A 23173-nucleotide genomic window follows, 5' to 3' on the forward strand; every position below is an offset into this window, starting at 1 on the left:
CGCCTTCCTGCTACCTTTATGATGTCGACGGTCCACCTTGTGGATTGACGTCACATGCTGCGTATGTTGTAGTTTAGTGGAAAATCTAGACGCGATTCCTTGTGTATTAACGTACCTATCCCTATTCGAGAAACGCTGATCGTTTCTTGTGAATACGGTGATCGTTTGTACGATGCTTGCTTAAGTGAAGCATCAAATCGAACGCACAACGTTGAATAGAGCTCTGTGATTGGTTCGTGTGTCACCCTGTGCGTCCACGCGCACTGTGAGACCTCATAGTAATATTGAATACGGGCGTTGCTTTAGTGCATAGATTTGTTTTATACGCTAGCAATAGTGTGAAAGTATTTTCATTGCATGAACTAACAGATTTTTTCTTTGTTCCAGGTCACTGTAGCACAATGAAGCGAAAACACAGATGGCTGGGAATCAGTATATTGTGTAAGTATCAGTAAAATTTTGTTTCTAACAACGGGATTTCTTGGCGAGAGAGTGAAACATGATGTTTTTCTTTTTTTTCTTATAAAAGTGCTTTTCTATACCAATGTTCCGCAAAACTTTTGTGTTCAAGGTTTTTTCGTTCGTTTCGTCTTAGTAAAGTATGGTTTGTAAAATGATGACAACGAATACAATAATGTTCTTAGATCATGTTAACCTATATTTTGGGAAACATGAGTCGTCCCAAACCATCTTTGGATGCTCACTGACAGCAAACAAATCTTTATTTCCACTTTTTTTACAGGACCAAAATTAGAAATACCACCGACTCCGACCCATTTTTTTAACCTGACATAATTTGCAATAAGGAAATCCAAAGCAGATTTAATTATGTGTGCCAAAAATGACAAATTAGAATGCAAGGATTACAAGGTTATTAGCGCTACGTAGAGTTAGCATTATAAAGCTGTGTTCACATTAACCATCATCATCATTTCAGCCACAGCTGAACATGGCCTCCTACAATAATTTCCACATCGCCCGTTTGGTAGCGGCCTGCATTCAGCGCCTTCCTGCTACCTTTATGAGGTCGTCGGTCCACCTTGTGGGTGGTGGTGTTCACATTGCTGAATAACATCCAAGACATTTATTTAGACTCTAGTGACTAAGTTTCTTGCGCTGCTTCTTCTCAGCACTGGCCCATTTATTGTCCCGAAGCAGTGGTAGGGTTAATACTGGGACGTGTAAAAGTGCTTTTTAAAAGTCTATTAGCAAAAATAAATGAGTTTTATGAGTTATTTGTAATATAAGGCTTGGTTGCACCATCTTATTTTAACTTTGACAAACGTCTAAAAGCTGTCAAAGTCCATACAAAAACACCGATTTATCGTTAAAGTTAAGATCAAAGATAGGTGGTTTGCAGCCTTAGTGCTAAAATCCGTGCGAATAATAATAATAATAAATCATTTATTTGCCAGAATACGGTTACAAATGGTTATAAAAAGAGAAGTTTCCAACATATTCTATCGTACATACGATGTGCAAATATTACAAAAAATATGGTTATGTTTTTAATATTAAAAAGTAGTATCATTATTAATTGAATGTCATGCAAATGTCAGAAAATGATTATGAATTATTGAAATAGCACAAACATATGCGAAGCCGGAGCGGGTCGCTAGTTGTGTATTATAATAAATCATATCGCAAGATTGTTGTTATTTTGAACTTTTCACAAGCTATTCAGTCATTTATAATCTAGATCCTTGACATTTCACGAGAGATGCGCTGCGGTCTAGACTTGCCTCCTACGCAACAACAAAAGTAACATCCTAATATTAAAATTGGTATTTAGATATATCGCGAAACTGACATTTAATTTTATGGGGTGCTGATTCTATTGTATCATAAAAAACTTATAAAGCTCATTTATTTTTGCAAATAGACTTTTAAAAAGCACCTTTACACGTCCCAGTATTAACCCTACCACTGCTTCAGGACAATAAATGGGCCAGTGCTCAGAAGAAGCAGCGCAAGAAACTCAGTCACTATTGTCAGCCTCCTTTTCAAGGGTTTACTTACAGTCTTTAAAATATACATAGTCATAAGTATCCATATTTCAAATTAATTGATAAGCTACTTTATGATGAGCTGGGGTAGCAGGAAGGCGCTGGATGCAGGCCGCTACCAACCGGCTATTGTGGAAATCATTGGGGGAGGCCTATGTTCAGCAGTAGACGTCTTATGGCTGAAATGACGATGATGATGACCTAGTTTTATTGAGTAAAAACACTGATATTACTTCAATAAAATAAAATAACTTTATCATCATGACGTCATTTAGTCTCCACTGCAGGGGCACGACCCTCTCCAGTTTACCAGAGGCAAATGGAGGAATTGGCCTGTTTAACCCTCCCATAGAGGAGGGTGGAATTCCCTCACCCTGCGCACTTCCTAGGCGCTATCACTCACTCCTACCTACCACTGACTGGGTACTACTAACTACTAGTGAATGAAACACTGTCTTGAGGTCAACTGAATTCAATGCTTTATTGCGTCCCGGTTATATTTAAAGGCCGGGCAAAAAATCTGGACACCGCGGGCTAATATTTTGCACATAAAATACAAGTGTCATCTATTGGTAAAACTATGTAAACTTAAACACAAACATAGCATGTGGTGCCATCTAGTGATAGGACAATGAACGAACTTTACACTAACTCTAACATAATCGCCCACCAAGGACGAGCTAAGCTTCGTCCTTCACTACATCGCCCACCATGACAATCGCCCATTATGAACACTTAAAACTCAAGAAAGAAGGCATAATAATTTTGAAAGATAACCCTGACATTTTAAACATTTTATATTACTTCAATCAGTCTGCCTTCTAACCTTACTACTATCCTTATATCTAACCTTAGCCCTAAAATTTCTGTTTGTTGACTTTGTACAATTTCCCGATAAAATCCACCCAAACAATGTCTCTTGTGCGACAGGGGTACCGCTTGGACCTTTCCTAACTCCCTCTAGCAAGACTTGACTAACCACATCTACTCCCAATAACAAATCGATACGATTTGGCGTGTGATAGCCAGGATCTGCCAACGGCAAATTCATACTTTCAGCCCCTTGCACAGATTTTATTTTATGGGATGGTAATAGAGAAGTTATTGACTTTAAAACATAAGCTCTCACCCCTAAATTCTCCCCTGGATGAATCTTTGAACTAATATTCAAGTCAACAACAGCCTCGGATACTAAACTATCCCCACCTACTCCTGACAAGCGCTCTTTAATTGGAGTCTTTTTCAACCCAAGTCTTCGTACTGTTTCTTCAGTTACGAAAGACGACTCCGAAGCCTGATCAAGTAATGCTCTAATTTCTATACTCTCCTTCTTGGTAGACATAGCTTTGACTACCGCAGTCGGCAGTAAAACTTGATTATTATTTCCTGTCGACAAACAAGACCCAGAACTTTTATTTCCTACACCTCTATGGACATTACCTCGAGGGTGCAAAAGATAATGATGTCTGCGTTTGCAGATTCGGCATTTAGTTACATATTTACAGAATTTGGCAGAATGATTGAGTCCTAAACAATTAAAACATACATTGTTATTTAAAACAAATTCCCGACGAGACTCCACCGCCTCCCTTGCAAATTCTTTGCAAAACCTAAGTTTATGCCCTCCTTCCGTACAAAACGGACATTGCACATTTTTTACAATATGCATAGACTTAGTAGTTCTATTATGTACATTATTTACATTTACCGAAGTGGATTTTGAATCTAAAAACTCCAATGCCCTGTAACGATTAGTTAGAAAGTCTTTAAAATGATCATAAGTAGGCAGTTCATCCGATGTATGAGTTTTCGAAATCATGAACTCCCACTGACGTCTAGATTCAGTATCCAACTTCGATGTCAAAATATGAACAAGAACTACATCCCAACTATCTACATTTACACCAATGTTCATCAAAGTAGCCAAACAATCATTAGTCGTGTTAATTAATTCCTTCAGCGAATGTGCTGACTCCTTTACAATATTCTTCTGACTAAAGAACCGATTTAATGTTTGCTGGCAAATGAATTTCTTATTGTTATAACGTTCCTCTAACAATTGCCAACACCTATCATAATTACATTCAGCTATAGATATGTGCTTCACAAGTTGTTCTGCTTCTCCTGTAAGGTAGCTCTTTAGATAATGGAACTTCTGTACCTTTGTCAAATGCTCATTGAAATGCACCAAAGAACTATATAAATCGCAAAATGTGGGCCATTCCGAATATTTCCCCGAAAATGATGGAATAATAATTTTGGGCAATTCAAGTTGACTACTTTTCCCCTGAACAACTTGCGGAGTACTATCTGAATCGATGTTGGAAGTCAACTTCAACAAACAGGTTTTTAGATCACATTTGAACCAAGTGTACAATTCCTCTACTTGATCACATAAGTCCTCTTTAACATACAAAGAATCAGCTAGTTCCTCAGGACATGCACTACGCATCAACTCTTTGTGTCCTGAAGAAAACTCTACCCACAGCTGTTCCAACAGTTCCAATTTACCTTCTACATACTGTTTAGTTATTTGACTTTCCGAAAGTTTGTTGAAATTAACTTTATGTTTGTTCAAACGCTTAAAAATATCATGCTGAAATCTCATAATATTTTCCATTTCAATTTTACATTCTTTACGTTTCGCCATTTTATGAATTTGACAAAACAGAATAAACAAAATTCAAAACCTGTCACCGAAAAATCAAAAATTTAAAAGTCTTCTAAAAAGTAAATCGACTGTCACTAATTCAAACCCGCACTGACACTTGTGACACACTGACAGTCAATCCAAAAAAGAAGTTACTCACAGTGACATTTCCGAACTCTTACGAAACTTGCCGAAGTTTGAAGCTTCGCGTCTGCCGATCCTCCTGCCACCTCTGGTAGGAGGGCTGCTCCGCGGACGTCACTCCGTCCTCAACCTGACGTGCGCCGACCAAGCCAAGCGCCGTCGAGATCCTCCTCAGGACCTCTTAGGTGAAGTAGACCTTCACCTCCTGCAGCCTCTGAGGGCTGCCCTTGGACCCTCCTCTGTCCTCAAATGGCACCGGTTCCTGACGTACACGCCGGCTAAGCCCAGCGCCGTCTGAGGCCCTCCTCTGGACCTCTGAGGTGCCCCACAGCAGCAGTCCACTGCTCGCGTGGAGGAGGAATCCACTCCTTAGGATGCTAGTACCTCCTCACAGCATCCGGCTCGAAGGACCATGTTTAACCCTCCCATAGAGGAGGGTGGAATTCCCTCACCCTGCGCACTTCCTAGGCGCTATCACTCACTCCTACCTACCACTGACTGGGTACTACTAACTACTAGTGAATGAAACACTGTCTTGAGGTCAACTGAATTCAATGCTTTATTGCGTCCCGGTTATATTTAAAGGCCGGGCAAAAAATCTGGACACCGCGGGCTAATATTTTGCACATAAAATACAAGTGTCATCTATTGGTAAAACTATGTAAACTTAAACACAAACATAGCATGTGGTGCCATCTAGTGATAGGACAATGAACGAACTTTACACTAACTCTAACATGGCCTACACTCCCCACGCTGGTTGAGGAAACAAATAACTTAAATTTTATGATTCAGCCGTAGATACAATTAAAATGTTAAAATCTTAATCATAAATCTAAATAAAGTTGATCTGATTATAAATTGCTTATTCAGTAAAAAAAAAAATTCGAAGGCCGTTTAATTGACTCCATCTTGCACAATTTATGAGAACAACTAATTTAAAATACCTTCATCTAAAACATGATAATAAAATTCTAGAATTTTTAAAAACATAATGTAGTAACTTAGATTTTAGTTGGTGAACGTGTTTCTAATAATTTGTACATTATATAAATTCTAGATTCAATTGTGGAATATTAAACTCATAATATCCTCTGTAACCCAACCTGTCTGGTGGACCGACGACATCATAAAGGTAGCAGGGAAACGCTGGACGCAATCCGCTACCAATCGATCAGCATGGAAAACATTGGGGGAGGCCTATGTTCAGCAGTGGACGTCCTATGGCTGAAATGGTGATGATGATGATGATGAATATCCTCTATATCCCAACCTGCCTGGCCAAAGGAGTGTAGGCCAAATTCTAAATAAAAGAAGTCGCCCTTCTGCAGTGGAGTTTGACAATGATAATCTAAATATAATAGTATAACTCAAAGGTGACTCTGACTGACTGACATAGTGATCTATCAACGCACAGCCCAAACCACTGGACGGATGGGGCTGAAATTTGGCAAGCAGGTAGATGTTATGACGTAGGCATCCGCTAAGAAAGGATTTTACGAAACTCCACCCCTAAGGGGGTAAAACGGGATCCACGCGTTCGAAGTCGCGGGTGGCCACGTAATTAATAAAAAAGCTGTGAAAGAAACTTTAAAACTGGGTTCGTCGACCAAAGTAAAAAAAAAACTAAGTTTTTTTGCAGACAGACCACAGACTAATGTCAGGGTAATACCAAAATGCATTATCCTTATTTTGTTTTAGAAGTCTCGAGTTTTATTTGAGTTATCCTTAAAACTCGAGTGCTAATGACCTTTGTGGTTAACACAGCTAAGGCTCTGGCCGTAACCGAACCGGTAACCGGGATCAATTGTCAATTTCCCCCTTACTTATTACAAAAAGTTAGACTCTGGTTGAACTCGACTTTTAGAATGGAAAGTTTATTTAGGTTATGATAGGAGTATTCCCACCTCTCGTTCCCACCGCTGCAACTCCTGTGTAGCCAGGATCTACACCTTGACCGCCAACAACCCAACCAGTGAAGGTCCTTTTTTCATTGACATTGCTGATAGCCGAGATTTATTATATTTTTTTTATCTACAACGAGAAAGCTCTTGGCCTGTATCTCACCTGATGGTAAGTGACGATCAGGCCGAAGGTGGAAGCGAGCTTCACCCGGAATCCTCAACCACGGAGGAACTAGCTATCTTACCTCTAACTGCCGGAACACAATAATGCTGTTAACATTGTTGTTATGGCGACAGACTTAGGTAAGACTGAAGACTAATTGTCTCTCTTTCGACTTCCAGGTGTAGCAGTCTTCGTGCTACCGGAGTTGCCGACGTCGTCCGCCGTCAGAGCTACGTCGCTCATCTTCTCCAAGACCACCAGCACCACGGCTGCGCCTGAGGAGCTGCCCATTGGCGATGAAGATGGACCTCAGGTAAATGGTGCTTTGAATAGAAAAATACATAGTACCCGTCAGTATAAGGCCGTAACAGCAGAGAGCGTAGAGTATTCTGTATACAACGTGCTCTTTTTGATTTCCTGGAACTCTAGGGTATTAATAAGACCACTTCAAAGAATGGAATAGCATTACATTTTTTGTCAAATTCAACAATTATTTTCGACTTATTTTTTCATACGAAATTATTTAAAAACTTAATTTTTCACTGAAATAATTCATAATTTACATACACTTATCAATAAAAAGTCTGCACAAAAAGACTAGGTGACAATTTTGAAAAAAAAAAACTAGATTGATGATCGATGATGCTATAATCTAAATCAACTAGGTATCTTCTAAATCTAGAATCCACAATATCTTATAAATATGCTTTTAGGAACACATATTCCTAAGACTCTTTAACTAGTTTTTATTTATAGAATATACCCCTATTTCCGGAAAACAAAAGGAGCACGTTGTGTAATATCATATTTTATCGATAAATAAATTAGGGCATAAGTAATACCTTTGAATATAACCAATGCTTACCGTTGATTTAAAATATTTAACTGAGATTATAAAGAATGCGTTTTAAACCACTTTAAACGTCAACGAGGAAATGAAAATAAAAGTAAGCCACCTTGATAATCTCACGTCCTAGTTAACAGCTGTCGTTTACTTCCTTGAATAATAAGTTCGTGGAGGTACTCATACATTACGTATTAAATCACTATCACTTTATTATTCTGCTGTATTTATCGACATGTCATTTTAAGCATTTATACTCGAAAATGGGCCTATTTAAGACCCTTAGGTCATATTGTACTTTGCTCTAATTCAGTCAAAAGAACGCTATAACGAAGCGATACCAGAGTAACAACTGTCACGTTTATAACTTTGTCTAGGGAGGCAGGTGGTAAGGCCTGTATTTGAAAGCTACAATAAGGCTGTTGCACCAATTTACTAACCCTAACTATAGCAGCATAACCGGTGTTTTTGTATGGAGTTTGACATAAAACTCTTAAAAACTCATAAAACTCATTTATTTTTGCAAATAGGCTTTTAAAAAGCACTTTCACACAGATTTTTGACGTTTGTTAAAGTTAAAAAAGATGGTCCAACCCAACCTAAATGTTTATTTGCAACATTTAAAATATTCAACAATAAAACGGGGCTATTCCCGCCTCTCGTTCACACCGCCAGGATCTACAGCTTGACTGCCAAAACCCAACCAGTGAAGGTCAAGTTTCTCCCGATTCAACGATATCATAAAAAAGGTTTATTTTCTTTCCAGACCGAGACCACAGCGGAGGGGGGTGAAGCACCAACGAACGGCACCAAAAAGCTGTCCGGCATCCCCCAAATCGACTACATCTACGATCCCAATCTCCCCCGGGAACTGAACGGGTACAATCTGTCTGGGTACCCCTTCTACGAGACCGTGCCTCCCCCTGAGATGATTGACTTCAAGTGTGATGGTCTCCACGATGGGTTTTACGCGTCAGTCCCCCATAAGTGTCAGGTGAGTGCAAAATTAATTCATCATCATCATTTCAGCCATAGGACGTCCACTGCTGAACACAGGCCTCCCCCAATGACTTCTACATCGCACGGTTGGTAGCGGCCTGCATCCAGCGCCTTCCTGCTACCTTTATCAGGTCGTCGGACCTCCTCGTTTTAGCTGAATGACGTCCACTGCTGAACATAGAACACATTTACACAATGACCGGTACTATGTTGCCCGCATGTTGCTTCCCGCAACCTTTATCAGATCGTCGGTCCATCTAGACAAGATGGTCCCATGATCCCATCACTCTTTGTTGACTTGACAATGGTTCCAACTAGTGAGCACCCTATTACCGAAACCTTCAAGATACAACTTCTTTGCCATGAAAAGATAAATAATACCTTTTTTGTGATTTTGAGTTGCTCGCACTCTGCATAACTTTCGATCAACTTGTAACGTTGTTTTCATATGTATCAATGCATGCTGTTTGTTTCCTTTAATAAAGAAAAATAAAAAATAATTACTTTCGAGTTTTTTTAACTGGTATTTTACTACCAGGATCAATGTTTTTTTAATTGGATGTTAAGTTATGTTACTTTTATTGAGTTTTGAGAGATTGTAATAATTTCTCGCAATTTTCTACGAGCAAACTGAAAAAGATATTGATGCGAGACAATATTTACAAATGATGAAAGCTGGGCTGGCTGCAGCAGAGTCGGCTGAGTTAGCCAAACGGCGCAAATATGAGTCACTTTCCAATGACTACATATTTCGCCTTTTGGTGTCCAGACCTTCGGACCTTGGGGACCGAATGCTAAATTACTGTTTCGGACCATTTCCCCTAAATTAATTAAAATTTCGGAAAATCTAAATGCTGGCTCTTTCCTTGCACAAAGGCTTAGTATTGCCATTCAGCGAGGAAATGCAGCCAGCATTCCCGCCTCTTTACCTCACGGACACACTTTTATTTTTGAGTAAAATAAGTTTATATTTTTATTTTGTTTAGAGTTAAGTTTGCCTGTTTTAAAAAAATTCTGTTTATTGTAAATAAAGTTGTGAAAATATCGACATGGATAATGATGAAATAATATTACTTTACCTTTATTTCTTTATCATTTTCCAGGTATACCACCACTGCTTGTTTGGCACCCGCTACGACTTCCTGTGCGCGAACTACACAGCCTTCGATCAGAAGACCTTCATCTGCCACTTCGTGTCGGAAGTCGACTGCAAGAACTCGCCGAATTACTTCAACAGGTTTGTCTCTTCAATGCTTTACACCGCCACTATACGATACGGCAGCGGTTCCCGAAAGGTGGTCCGCGGAACCCTGGGCTTCCGTGGAAAGGCCGCAAGGATTCCGTAAAAAATATTATCCCACGTTTCTTGACCGACGTTGTTCGCGCGCACCGACTTGTTTACAAATAATTGCATAAAAACTTTATTGTTTTTCATTTAAATTTCCATTTATCAAAGTAGGGTTCCGCCAGGAAAAGTATAATCAATTAGGGTTCCTTGGCAAAAAAAAAAATGGGAAACCCTGCGATACAGGACTATTCCCACTTCTCGTATAGTATTCCCATTTGGCTGAAAATGCTGAAACAAACTAATTCTTCTCATCATCAAACAATGACAAACTAAGTCTATTTTTGACTTTCTTAAAAATGGAACCCAATCGGTCCAGATACGGGACTACTCCCACCTTTCGTTTCCACCGCTGCAACTCCTGTGTAGCCAGGATCTACAGCTTGACCGCCAAACCCAACCAGTGAAGGTCAAGTTTGTTCCGGGGGAAAGTTAAACTGTCATTAGACTCGCAACAAAATGAATCAGAAGAACATAGAACTTCGAAATCGGAAAGTCGGGAGGGTAAATATATTACTTACCGTTTTAAAAATATTTTGTTGCAAATATCCCCTGAAGTGATAAATTTATAGGACTTCGAAGTTAAGGTTCGCCTTCCCTCCAGTGCAAAGTGGATGACAGGTGACAAAACAGAGGTTCCCATAAGAAAAAAAAATATCACACCTGGTAAGTGACGATCAGGCCGAAGGTGGAAGCGAGCTTCACCCGGAATCCTCAATCACGGAGGAACTGGCGGAATTACTATCTTACCTCTAACTGCCGGAACACAATAATGCTGTTAACATTGTTGTTATGGCGACAGACTTAGACAAGATGGTGGTAGCTAGCCAGGCGGACTTAGAACAAGCCCTACCACCAACCAAACCGAACAGAAAAATCTGCCCCCACTGGGAATCAAACCCGGGACCTCTGCGTCTGAAGCAGGTGGTCTTACCACTAGACCACAGAGGCGGTTAAACATACACCACGGATAGCTACTGTGGAAATCTGACCTCACTAATCATCAAACCTATCCTTCCAGGAACGAAGCCCTCTACAAGCAGACTGAGACAACGACCCCGGCGCCTCCACCGCCCCCCTCGACCACAACCACCACCACCACCCCCCGCCCCCCTCGCCCGGGCCGCCGGCGTCCCCACCCCAGATACGACTACTACGATGATGACTACTACTATGGGAGGGATGACTACGAGTATGATGATAGGTAAGTAGATCGCACACTTCTTTAGATTGAACCACTGCTGAACAAAAATACTCCTGTCTTTATTAAACAGAATAAAGTACCTATGTAATTTTACAGCTTAAATGTACGCCAGCTTCTATTAAGACTGGCGAAGTACGAGTGATCAGTGGCGTAGCTAGATAACCAAGGGCCCTGGGGCAAATAAAAAAATAGGACCCCACTGCTACAACACTGCCAGCCCACAGAAAGAATTTGGGGGAATTCCCTAGTTTTAACTTTCGAATTTCTCTCTATTTATTTTGAAAATGGGAGAAATTATCAAAGTTCTGTTCAATTGTGTTTTTAAGGATTTGGGGGCTCCCTAAGCTTGGGGGCCCCGGGGCACTGCCCCGCCTAGCCCCTTAGTAACTACGCCCTGCGAGTCATATTCGAAAGACAGCGAACGCATAGTAACATTTGAAAGAAGTCTTACAAATTAATGGTATAATACTTTGCTATAATTAGATGTCCTTAATTCTCCATTTCAAATAGCTTTCAGACTAGTTATTTTCCAATGACAAGAAAGAGCTATTGTCTTAGTTATTGTAATTAATCAATTTTTGTTGTTCTTTTCAGGGTACGAAGACCACGGCCGCGTCCCCAGGGCAGACCGGCGAAGAGACCGAGACCACAGGATGATTATGAAGATGACAGGTTTGTATTGATTTCATGAATTTCTTTTGCCTTCTAGTAATTAGACAGTGTGAATCAAAACGCTATTTAGGCAGGCTTCTCGCTCGGTGAACCGACGATTGCGGACAAACGAGATTAATTTCACGGGAAGCACTTGACTGGTCGTTGAGAAAATCCTTGGAGGGAGACCTTTGTCCAGCTGCAGACGTCCTTTGGCTGAAATGATGATGACGATAACCAATTTTAGGATTTTCTTATACTAAATCGATTGGACTTTCCACAAACTACCAATAAGGTGCCAGATTTATTCACGCACTTCAACTGGTATTACTTTTCCTTCCAGATACGAACGTCCACGCCCAAGACCTCGCGATGAACTAGAAGAAGATTATGATGACCGAAGAACCTACGACAGAAGACCAGGCAAAAGACCGTACGACAGAAGACCGTACGAGGATGATGAGGAGAGAAGACCAGCTGGCGGCAGGAGGAGGCCGGGAAGACCTCGGGACGAAGAAGAAGACAGGTACAGAGCTGATGATGAAGACAGACCCAGAGGTGGGGCCAATTTGAGGCCTAAGAGGCCTAGAGATGAGTACAGGCCACGAGATGAGGTCAGACCACGAGATGAGAAAAGGCCCAGGGATGAGGTAAGGCCAAAAGATGAAGTTAGACCAAGGGATGAAATAAGGCCAAGGGACGAAATACGGCCCAGGGATGAAATAAGGCCTAGAGATGAAGTTAGGCCCCGGGATGAAATTAAACCTCGTGACGAAATTAGACCTCGGGATGAAGTAAGACCACGAGATGAAGTAAGGCCACGAGATGAAGTAAGGCCACGCGACGAAGTAAGGCCACGCGACGAAATTAGACCGCGTGACGAAATTAGGCCAAGAGACGAAAAACGCTCTCGAGACGAACCTAGACTCAGAGACGACGCTAGACCTAGGCCCAGTGAAAGACGGCCTCTAAGAGAGGATCCAGTCATCGCAGAAAACAAACGTGAAAACACTAGACCTAGAGACGACAGGTACTCGGCTAACGAAGGCCGCAGGTACAAAGAAGACAGGCCTTACAGAAATAGAGATGAGAGGCCTTATTCAAGACCTGAGAGAAATTACGATGATGACCGAGATGACAAAAGAGAATTGCCCACCGCTCCGGAAAACCCAGGGCTAGTTAAACCAAACGGCCACGGAATTTTTAGCAAACCAAGAATGCCCCCAAAAATCAAACGACCAGTGCCAGCAAATGAAAAAGGAAAATATGAATACGTAACCGTATCCACCACGAAGGCTCCTCCTAAGGTAGATGATGATGAGTACTATGATGATTATGAAGATGATGAAACAAGCAAACCTTCGTCATCTGGGAAAACTAGTACAATACAACAAAGGCCTAAGCCAGAACCGGTTGAGAAGGAAAAGTTTAAGCCATCGCGTCCGCATTTCACCAGCCCTGCTGCCAACTATAAAGAAAGGCAAACTAAAAAACCCGTGATCTACGATGATGATGATGATTATTATGACACTCAATGGAACAAGCGTAGGCCTCAAAGGCCGTACAAGAAGGAAACAAAACCAAAAGACATAGACGACTATTATTACGATTACGATGAAACGAATGACAAAAAAGTAGTTGCGAAGGAAGAAGACATAACACACCGAATCAAAGACGTGAAGCCAAACGTCAAAGTTGTAAAGCGTCCTTTTTTACCGTCTAGGGGTGGAAGTCCCTACTTACCTAGGGGCTTACAGCCTGTCGCTGGCAAAGACATGACTGCTCCTCTTCACACCACCCCTAAACCTACCACCACTACTACTACAACGACCACGACCACTACTCCTGAACCTACTACTACTAGAACCACTACAACTACAAGAATAACAACCACAACTAGACCTACAACTACTAGACTAACTACTACAACAAGACCGACTACTACAACAAGGCTAAGTACGACCATAACAACAGAGCCTACAACTACCCAACATCTAACGGTTCCTGATGATGAATATGAATACTACGACGAAGAAGACATAGAGTACGAGGTAAAAAACAAAAAAGAACCCTCAACCTCACCCCCAGAAGTCAAAACGCAGTATGCTGAAATAAAAACCCAAGAGCCAGACACTAAAACTTATGAACCTACTTACGATGAAGAAGTAGAATCACACGCACCTGAAATCGAAACTTTCACACCAGTTATAGAGCCAGAAATCAAAACACATTCGCCAGAAATCAAAACGCACCGGCCAGAGGTAAGAACTCAGGTGCCAGAATTCAAAACTCATCTACCTGAGATCAAAACTCACTTGCCAGAAGCAAAAACTCATCTGCCAGATATCAAAACGATAGCGCCTGAAATAAAAACACACTCGCCAGAGTTGAAAACTAACAGGCCAGAAACTACCACAGCCGATGTGGCAGATTTCAAAGAACAGAGAGCTAAGCTAGCTAAAAACGTTCTAAGAGTGTACAACGATAACTATGAAGCTATCAGAGAGAAACTAGAATCGACTCTCTCTCCTGGCGACTACATAAAACCTTATCTAGGCACTCAAGCAATACCCTTGAAGAACGAGCCCAAATACACAGTCACCGACGCTCCTTACAGACCTAAAATAGAGCCTAAACCGGAGATTTCAAAGCCTTATACCGCTACAGGAAAGCCTTTGAAGTTGCCTGAGAATATATCCATAAAACAAAATTTAGCTGACTCTATAGAAAACGACTACGACGTCAGGCTGAACGAAGCAATAGCTCCAATTCTTCCTAACGTCAACATTCGGGTGCCAAGCGGATTTGTAGTCCCTAACGACAGGGATTACACGTTTTCTAGGTTCAGGAACAATTATCATCCAGAACCGCAGTACGCAGCCTCAGATATATCTAGCTTCCAGATAAGAAAACGCCCCCAAGTGTCGGGGGTCAGTATTCGCACCCCTAACTCATATTACCTACACCCCCAGAGAGTTGTGAGCTACCAAGATGAGCTACAAAGATATCCTAGACAACTCATTTATAGGCAAGTAGGTGATTTCTTTTAAAATGTGATTTTCAATAGCCTTTCATTATATTACATGAAAACCTGTAAGAGTATATTTCTATGGAAAATCCTTGATTTCTTTAGGATTTTGATTGGCAGTTTTTATACTTAATTTTTCGGTCTTTGTACTTATACATTAGTTATTATATTATTTTATATAAAAAATATGTACATAATATTATGAGTATTCCATTTAATGTGATTATTTTCATGATCAACTTAAACCACTTTAGATAATAGTTCCTCACGCTGCTAAAAGATGGCGTTGTATGCTCATTAGATCACGATAACGTAGCTTATTATTATTTTAAACTTTAGTCATAAGTTTTATCCATCCTATCAATCAAATTCATGATATACCTTACAGGTTTTTGTAAAAAAAACTAGGCACTAAATAAGTACATTAATTTTAGTCATTCGAAAGTGGAAATTCGTTGTAAATTATTATTTAATGTCCAAAATTTAAGACAAAGAATGTATAAATTATGAGTCGGTTTATTTATGTTAGTGTGACGGTAATTATTTATTAATATAAAAAAAATCACGTACAGGAATATTAAAACATAATTACAGGTAAAGTAAGATATTGTATATTTCAGTTAGGTTTACACGCCTGCTATAAAGAAACTAGCCTTCTAAATCTAATTCACCTTTAATTTATGAAAGCTGTAAATTATAAAACGAAAAATTACAGTGATATAAACTTTCAGACACTATATTTCACTAGGTTATATTTCAAATATAAATTCTTTAAAAATAAATATAAGAAAAGTCACACTAACTAGCAACTCTTTACACATTATATTATTGTGTTTTCTTTATTGATTCGTCACAATTTCACTGCCAATATATTTATAAGAAGAAATGTGTTACGATCAGAATACTCTAAGTTACCCGTATTTTTAAGATATTTTCCAAAAAAAAACACCTTCTTCATGTATTGTCAATTTATTTTTATAGTATTTGCAATTATTGTGTTTTAATGCGTTAGTATAATTTTAATTATACAAAACTCACATATTTGTATCTAAGGTGTATAATATAAAAGTAGAGCTAATTCACTCGTTTATGTATGTATTGTGTTGATTTTTATATAAATATAATACATTAAATTAGTTTCTAATTGACAATACATCTAGGAGTGAATTGTACATTTTTATACTAAACAATTATGTAAACTTTACGTAAAGATGTTATGTAAGGAGATTTTTAAATACAAGAAAAATAAAATTTTGTCGGACTTTTTATTTTTACCTCTTGTCGAAAGAAAATAAAACACTGCAATATAATTATTTCATTTATTCTACCTATTAACGTATAAAACCATTTTCGTACCGTAACTTATAGTATATTCTACACAATGATATTGAAGAACTACTTATACACGTATAAAGTTAAGTAAATTGAAAATATAAAGACATTAAGTAACTATTTACAACACAAAATTTTCATTGATCAATTGAAAATAATTTATATTTGATTAATTGTATTTTTTATTTTTATTTTGGATGGAAGTATGTATACAAATTAAAGTGACTGGCATGTAGGTATTTTTCAATAAACATAACAATATTGGATACATAATTCATTTCTTTGGCTTGCAAGATGGCTAAGAAGGCATTTTTGTTTTAGAAAAGATATTTACAATTGAAATAAGTCGAGTTTGTAAAAGAAAAACAAGTACATTCTCTAATATTAAAAACAATAAATGCAAATACTAAGGTTCTTCAAAGCATTATTTACAGCAGTTGTTTGTTGTAACTAAAGTGTCCCAAAATAGTATCACGATATTCATATTTAATTTTTGTTGTAATATAAAATGGATAAAAATATAACTTTAGAAAGTATATGTTTTTTATATTATACAATTATTATTTTTTACTTTTTTATTATTCTTTTTTTAAATACAAACATTTCAGAAAATTTACATTTTAAATGCATAATGAAAATTATGAAACGTGAAAGTTACCTACTGCATAGGCACGGAAAAGTAATGTTTTGTAGTACAAGACCATAGAACACAGGCAAAAGAACTGATTTCTCAATTTTTTACTTATATAAAAACATACTCGTTGTTCTCTTAAATACTATCAACCAACATTTTAATTTAATTTGACACACAACGCGAGATGAGTAACTCAGCAAAACTTTTTGCATTAACTAAGTAACTCTAGTGCAGCTTCATTATAAGAAGTGAGTTAACTCACCCGCCACAGTAAGCTTAGTTGGCGCAATTGCGCCCTAGCGCAGTGTCACCTATTTCTAAAGTCATTGCTGCACGTGATAGCCGTTATAAAATACCAACTACGACTGTCAAAATTTGAGGCTGCGGTCTCCTAAAACATTGTAAGCTGCGTACAGCATCACGTCTTAGGCCGCGTCACAATGCTTACTACAAAAATGTGCTGTTGTGGTCTTTCAGATGTCGTAGACACCGTATGCGAGTCGATAGGAACGTTTGACGCTGACGTCAGACGCCATATATAGTGTTTAGAAGACCGTAGCCTTTGGAAACATTAACTTTGCACTGTTACGTCAGTTGTAAGTATATCAGAGGCTCTAAACATTAAACTCTCTCTTAAAAGTCAATGACACATTTTCGCGACACAACGAGACAATCCTCGTCACAATCCTGCCTTATCTACCTTTTGAACTATTACATCACAGGTTTATCACATTCATTTCATAACCTAGAGTTCTCGAACTTCTCTCTCAGCGATCTGTATTTTAGACTCCAATTATCTGAAGAAAAAGGCGCATCCATCGTATCTAGATTATTCTGCATAGCTGCTATCTCGAAATTCTTAGCTATACCGTTGCCTTTTTTCTCGAAGACGGTCTCTTCAACAGGCTCGGGAACTTTTTCTAACTGGGGTTCTTTTTCCACTCTCTCGATGACGGTCTTCTCTGGTTCTGGCTCAGAGCCGTGGATGAGACGGTTGATAGGGAATTGCATGTAATAGAAGACGTAACTGGACGCCCAGATGAGTAGCTGGTACATGCAGACCTGCCACCAGGTCATGATGCCGAAGACGTTGTATAACCAGCGGTTTGCGAAGAAGAAGATGGAGTAGTACCTGGAAATGATGATGAAACGTTAATAAGCATTAGAGTTCTCCAAGAGTAGAGACTAATTAATGACCTCATGATGATCATGACGTCATGGCGGAATCCTTGAGAGACTAAATGAACTACCATCAAAAACAATACTTGTCAAAAAAACCAAGTCTCGCAACTCAGTTGTTCTACGGTAAAAAGTTGTGAGATCCATGTAATACCAAGTCCAGGCCAGGAAATCTTTAACGTTTTACATAAATTATTGACTTGGCCATCGCACTAAATAATTTAATTTACACTTGTTTTCATGCGATGGCCAAGTCAATATATTTATGTAAAACGTTAAAGATTTCCTGGCCTGGACTTGGTATTACATGGATCTCACAACTTTTTACCGTAGAACAACTGAGTTGCGAGACTTGGTTTTTTTGACAAGTATTGTTTTTGATGGGATCTCATTTCTTTTTGTATTTTGTAGACAGCAGTTATGTATCTAGAAAACTGGACCGAAATTGAAAAATTTTACTCGACTTGGCGGTTGCGCTACCGTGCCCCCAAATATTTTAGTTTTTCCTTGATTCATACACCAAACACTACTTATATTCCAAATTTGAAGCTTCTAGGTCTGCTAGAAGTGCCTTAGAGTTTTGATGATCGGTGAGTCAGTGAGTCAGTGAGTGACAAAATTAAGTAACTTTGACCTGTTATAATTCTTAAACTACTGGTTCAAATTGAATGAAATTTTAAATATACCGTGTCTTTACAATGCCTGCATAGCTAATGAAAATTTAGCCTTCTAGTTTTATCCACAACGAAGTTACAGGCGGTCGAAAATGGCCTGAATTGCTTCGAGAAAAGGATGGTACGGCCGTGCCGCTTTTTTGCTCGACTTGGTGGGGGCACTGCCGTGCCCCCAGATTAGAGTTGCGCCATGATGCACGTTATGCCTCATTATTTTACGCAGACGAAGATATATTCAATTCCAATTCTATAATAGTTTGCAGGCCCAATTGTGTATTAGACGATGTGGCGGACAAAACCACCTTTGTCAGCCTTTGAAAACGGAATAATATTCCTAAGATTATGTGCATGTAAGGTACACTTAGGCGGTTATCACACTGCGCCGCGGAGCGCGTGATTTTATATAAAAAATCACGCGCGCGGACGCGTTGTCAGTGTGAAGTGCCGCGCGTGTTTTCTATACAAACTGAGGTACTTGCATACAATGATTAAATCTGTCGCCCCGCGCTCCGCGGCGGACCGCGGCGCAGTGTGATAACCGCCTTATTTAGCTTGGCAGATTAACGCCCATATTCACAAACGATGCTAGCATTATCATATTAGTGAAGCAGTAAATCGAATGTACAGCGTTGAATAGAGTTCTGTGATTGGTTCGTGTGAATCGTGTGTCACTCTGTGCCTCCACGTTCACTGTGAGCACTCATAATTTTTCTGCTGGTTTTAGAATCGCGCTGACCGCTCACTGATCGTCGGCGCTGACAAATCAAAATGTATGTAATTAAAGGGACGTTCTGAGTGACGCTGATCGCTCGGCGCCGACGCTTCATACATTTCGGCTGTCAGCGCTGACGGTCAGCGTGCGTCAGCGTGATTCTAAAACCAGCCTTAAAGTATCCTTTCATTAGTGTATTACTTATCGAATAGATACTCACACAACAGCATACCCCACGTTTACAAAGGTTGTAAGGATCAGCTCCAGCTTCAAGTTGACCGGTTTCCTTCTAGCCTGGAGGAGGGTCTCGATCAGCACCACTATACTGATGTTGGTATGGACGCAGTGGTTGAACCACCAGGGCACGATGCTGTCGTAGACTTTAGGGAAGACCAGCTCCCGGTCTATCCAGTATACGCTCCAGAACATTAGGGAGACGAACTGGAATAGAACAGAAAAGTAAACGTAAGTAAGTACCTAAGTGAATAAATGAATATGAAATGAATAATTAAAAACGCGCTAAAATGCGCGATTCTTATACCGCGTTCGAACTCATGACATAACGAATCGCAATGATGAATCGCAGTTGCAAAATCGTCTATTTTGCATTGGTGCAAATTCTATTCTTCCGATGAATTTCGTTAGTTGGACATTTTATTTTTCTTGTAGGACCATCAGCTTTTTCTTCAGTTATTAGGTAGGTATATATTTTTTTATGCATAAGAAGGCAGTTATTTGACTACAATCGCGCCACAATGCAAACTGCCCTATAAGTGCCTATTCACTCTCGCCTTGAAAATGCCCGGATTATAGTCTTCGGGAAATTCAAATTCAAATTTTCAAATTCAAATTGTGTTTATTGTGAAATCACAGGTACATAAGTCAGGTCATTAAATTTGTATGATAGATCAGCTGTGTTCCGCCGCATGGGCATACAATAATGGTAAGATACAATTGATAGCTAGTAAAAATCTATGACACAATAAATGATACAATTTAAATACAAGTCAATTATTAATAATTATAAGTTAATTAAGTCATACAGAAAATGTCAGCAGAATACAATATTATGTCAGTCGGAGAGAAAAAAAACCATTTCACTAATAAATACTTAGGTACTCAAACTGTCACACAAATCATTATAAATTGTCAGAAAGATATTCATTTACAGAGTAGTAACCTTTTTTTAACAAAAGGTCCTTTAGCTTAGCTTTAAATGCAAGTATACATGTAGTTTCAATTATATCTTTTGGTAGATGGTTGTATATTCGAGGCGCCATACAGAAAACGCTCTGATTGAAGAGTGCTGATTTATTTGGAGGTATACAAATTTTCAATGAAAGACAACAGCATATCCTGCCCCCCTAGACATTCAAGACAAAGAAATATGTGATAGTTGTAACTCGAAAATCGTTTCCCTCTGGCGCTTTCTTTGTATGTAGTATCTTGGTAGTTAGTAACTTCGCTTCGTATCTTAGCATTGTACTCTACGTAGATATACTTCATATAGGAGTTCCAGAAGTAAGAATGAGAGGAGAGATAGTCTAGTATAGTCCTCATTAATTCCCACTTAGACTAGTCCTTCATAACATACAAATAACTCACCAAAGTGTAAGGCAAGACCAGCGAAGTGAACACGATGTCCCTCCAGTAGGCGATCTTCTTAGCTCGCGGCACTTCGTGCAAGCTCAGCCATTCGCAGATGTCGTATGTGAGGGACAGGAACAGGAAGACTGTTTGGAACGACTGGAACAAGAGAAAAATACATTATTTGGATTGGATTTTGTCTATGATAATCCACTGCTGGACATAAGCTTCTAATAAAGGGCGCCAAATAGCACAATCGTAGGGCCCTTTTACGTAGCGTGGGCAGGCCTCCTACTAGGTGTATCGACGATCTTGTAAAGGTCGCGGGAAGAGCCTGGATGCGGGCAGCGCATGACCGTTGTCCAGCCGTGGACGTCATTTGGCTAAAACGAACGAACGAACGCCTTTTAGGGCAGTATCCTGTTTTTAGCCAAATTTCGTTGCTGGCGAATGATCCTAAGGCGTTTTTTGCGGTATGGTCTTGTCACTTCTGTATGCTATTTTAAAGGTGAGTATACACAAGATACTCGTACTTATAACAGAACAACGAGCCGCTATATGAATAATGTTCTAGTGCCAGTATCAGTGTCACCCTTTCACGTACCAATCGTCGTACACTTTATTTGTATTGTACTGTCACGTTTTAATTAATTAGGGGATAAATAAAACTGACAAAATATGAGGAAAACAAACTAAGAATTTATTTAAGCTATCTCAGGGTAGGGTCTGGTCTTAGATCCGCAGCCGTGACACTTTACACACTCCTTACTCCCCTCGGGCTTCCAGTCCCAGTTAAGGTTGTGCTTCCGAGTGCGCCTCCAGGTCTTCGCCATCCAAGAACCCGCAGGGTGATCCCAATACGGGAAAATATTTGTTTCACTTCACTTATTATTTATTTTGAAGTGCAAGTATTTTACAAATACAAAATAATGATTTCTATCAGTATCAATCAAGTAAGTAAACTGACACGAAAATATTGTGCGGCGCGCAGAGCGTACGCACATTAGGCCGTATCAAAAGGTTGAGAGCTAATGGTCGCCGTTCGCGTTCTATTGAATCTTCGGCTCGCGCCTAGACATGGCCGCCCGGCGCTCGCGCTTGGACCGGTTACCCGCGCGCAGAAAATATTAATCACTACATAGAAACCGAACTGCGTTGTCAGTTTGTTTATTTAGTTAGTGTTAAGTTTTTATTCATTTTTATTTATATTTATAGTTTTAAGTTTTTATTTATGAAGCATTTGTATTTAATAATAGTAGGTTAAGATTCATTATAATAATTGTGTAATATAATATGTAAATAATAAATAAGTTAAGTTTATGTGGATTGTATACGTTACAGTACCCCCTTTCGAAAGAAAGGATTTTGCCTTATGCAAAATCCGCAATAATAAGAAAACTAATCCGTTTATGATTCGCTTTTAATGTGATTTATAAATGTTTGATTTTAAGTCTTTGATATGCCAAGCTCCTAAGTTACGACCAACCATATCCTCCAAAACGTAAACGAGTGGTGAACGTTTTTGAATAATTTTACATTTAACATATTTAGGAGTGAGCTTTTTAGCATAATAAGCATCTTTGTCACTTTGGAAGTAAGTACGCTTCCAAACTATGTCACCGACATGATATTCTGCTTCCTTACGCCTTAAGTTATAACGCTGAGAATTCTTTTCGTGAGCGTTCCATAGTGCTTTTTGTACCTTGTTAAAAATATTAGAGAGATATCCTAAGTTTTCAGCATAAATTTCTCGAGGAGCGAAAATTAACTCATTTGGGATGTCATTCTCAATGTAATGAGACCCGCAAGTTACTAATTCCCTCCCGTGAACGAGAAAAGCTGGAGTATAACCTGTTGTTTCGTTTATTGAAGTGTTGATTGCGAACTGAATTTTTGGCAGATTCAGATCCCAAGAACGATGGTCGTCGTTTACGAAGGAAGATACAGCTGTCATTATAGTCTTGTTGTACCTTTCCACAGTGTTGACTTGAGGGGTATACTTTGGTGTGAAGTTAACGTTTGGAATCTTGTACACTTTGAATAATTTGTCTAGCTCACGACTAGTGAATTGTATGCCATTATCAAGGATTACGGTTTGTGGGACACCATGAACAAGA

The 23173-nt window shown here is 39.2% G+C and overlaps 2 protein-coding genes across 12 annotated transcripts in view; one reads left to right on the forward strand and one right to left on the reverse strand.

The window, feature by feature from the left end:
• Positions 1-16192, forward strand: part of LOC135084928 (titin-like) — a 77066-nt gene extending 60874 nt beyond the window's left edge. For all 4 annotated transcript variants that reach the window (XM_063979676.1, XM_063979674.1, XM_063979675.1 and 1 more), the window contains exons 3-9: positions 388-441; positions 7047-7180; positions 8478-8705; positions 9814-9947; positions 11077-11259; positions 11854-11931; positions 12254-16192. In XM_063979676.1, the coding sequence (XP_063835746.1) occupies positions 402-441; positions 7047-7180; positions 8478-8705; positions 9814-9947; positions 11077-11259; positions 11854-11931; positions 12254-14960 (3504 nt within the window). In that variant the 5' untranslated portion in view covers positions 388-401 and the 3' untranslated portion in view covers positions 14961-16192. The remainder of the gene's footprint in view (positions 1-387; positions 442-7046; positions 7181-8477; positions 8706-9813; positions 9948-11076; positions 11260-11853; positions 11932-12253) is intronic.
• Positions 16193-16243: 51 nt separating this feature from the next.
• Positions 16244-23173, reverse strand: part of LOC135084932 (androgen-dependent TFPI-regulating protein-like) — a 64669-nt gene continuing 57739 nt past the window's right edge. For all 8 annotated transcript variants that reach the window (XM_063979684.1, XM_063979685.1, XM_063979683.1 and 5 more), the window contains exons 2-4: positions 21075-21215; positions 19690-19910; positions 16244-18036 (exon numbers count right to left, since the gene is read on the reverse strand). In XM_063979684.1, coding sequence (XP_063835754.1) covers positions 17643-18036; positions 19690-19910; positions 21075-21215 — 756 coding nt within the window. In that variant the 3' untranslated portion in view covers positions 16244-17642. The remainder of the gene's footprint in view (positions 18037-19689; positions 19911-21074; positions 21216-23173) is intronic.

This window comes from Ostrinia nubilalis, chromosome 27 (assembly GCF_963855985.1).
Source record: "Ostrinia nubilalis chromosome 27, ilOstNubi1.1, whole genome shotgun sequence".
Taxonomy (NCBI): Eukaryota; Metazoa; Arthropoda; class Insecta; order Lepidoptera; family Crambidae; genus Ostrinia; species Ostrinia nubilalis.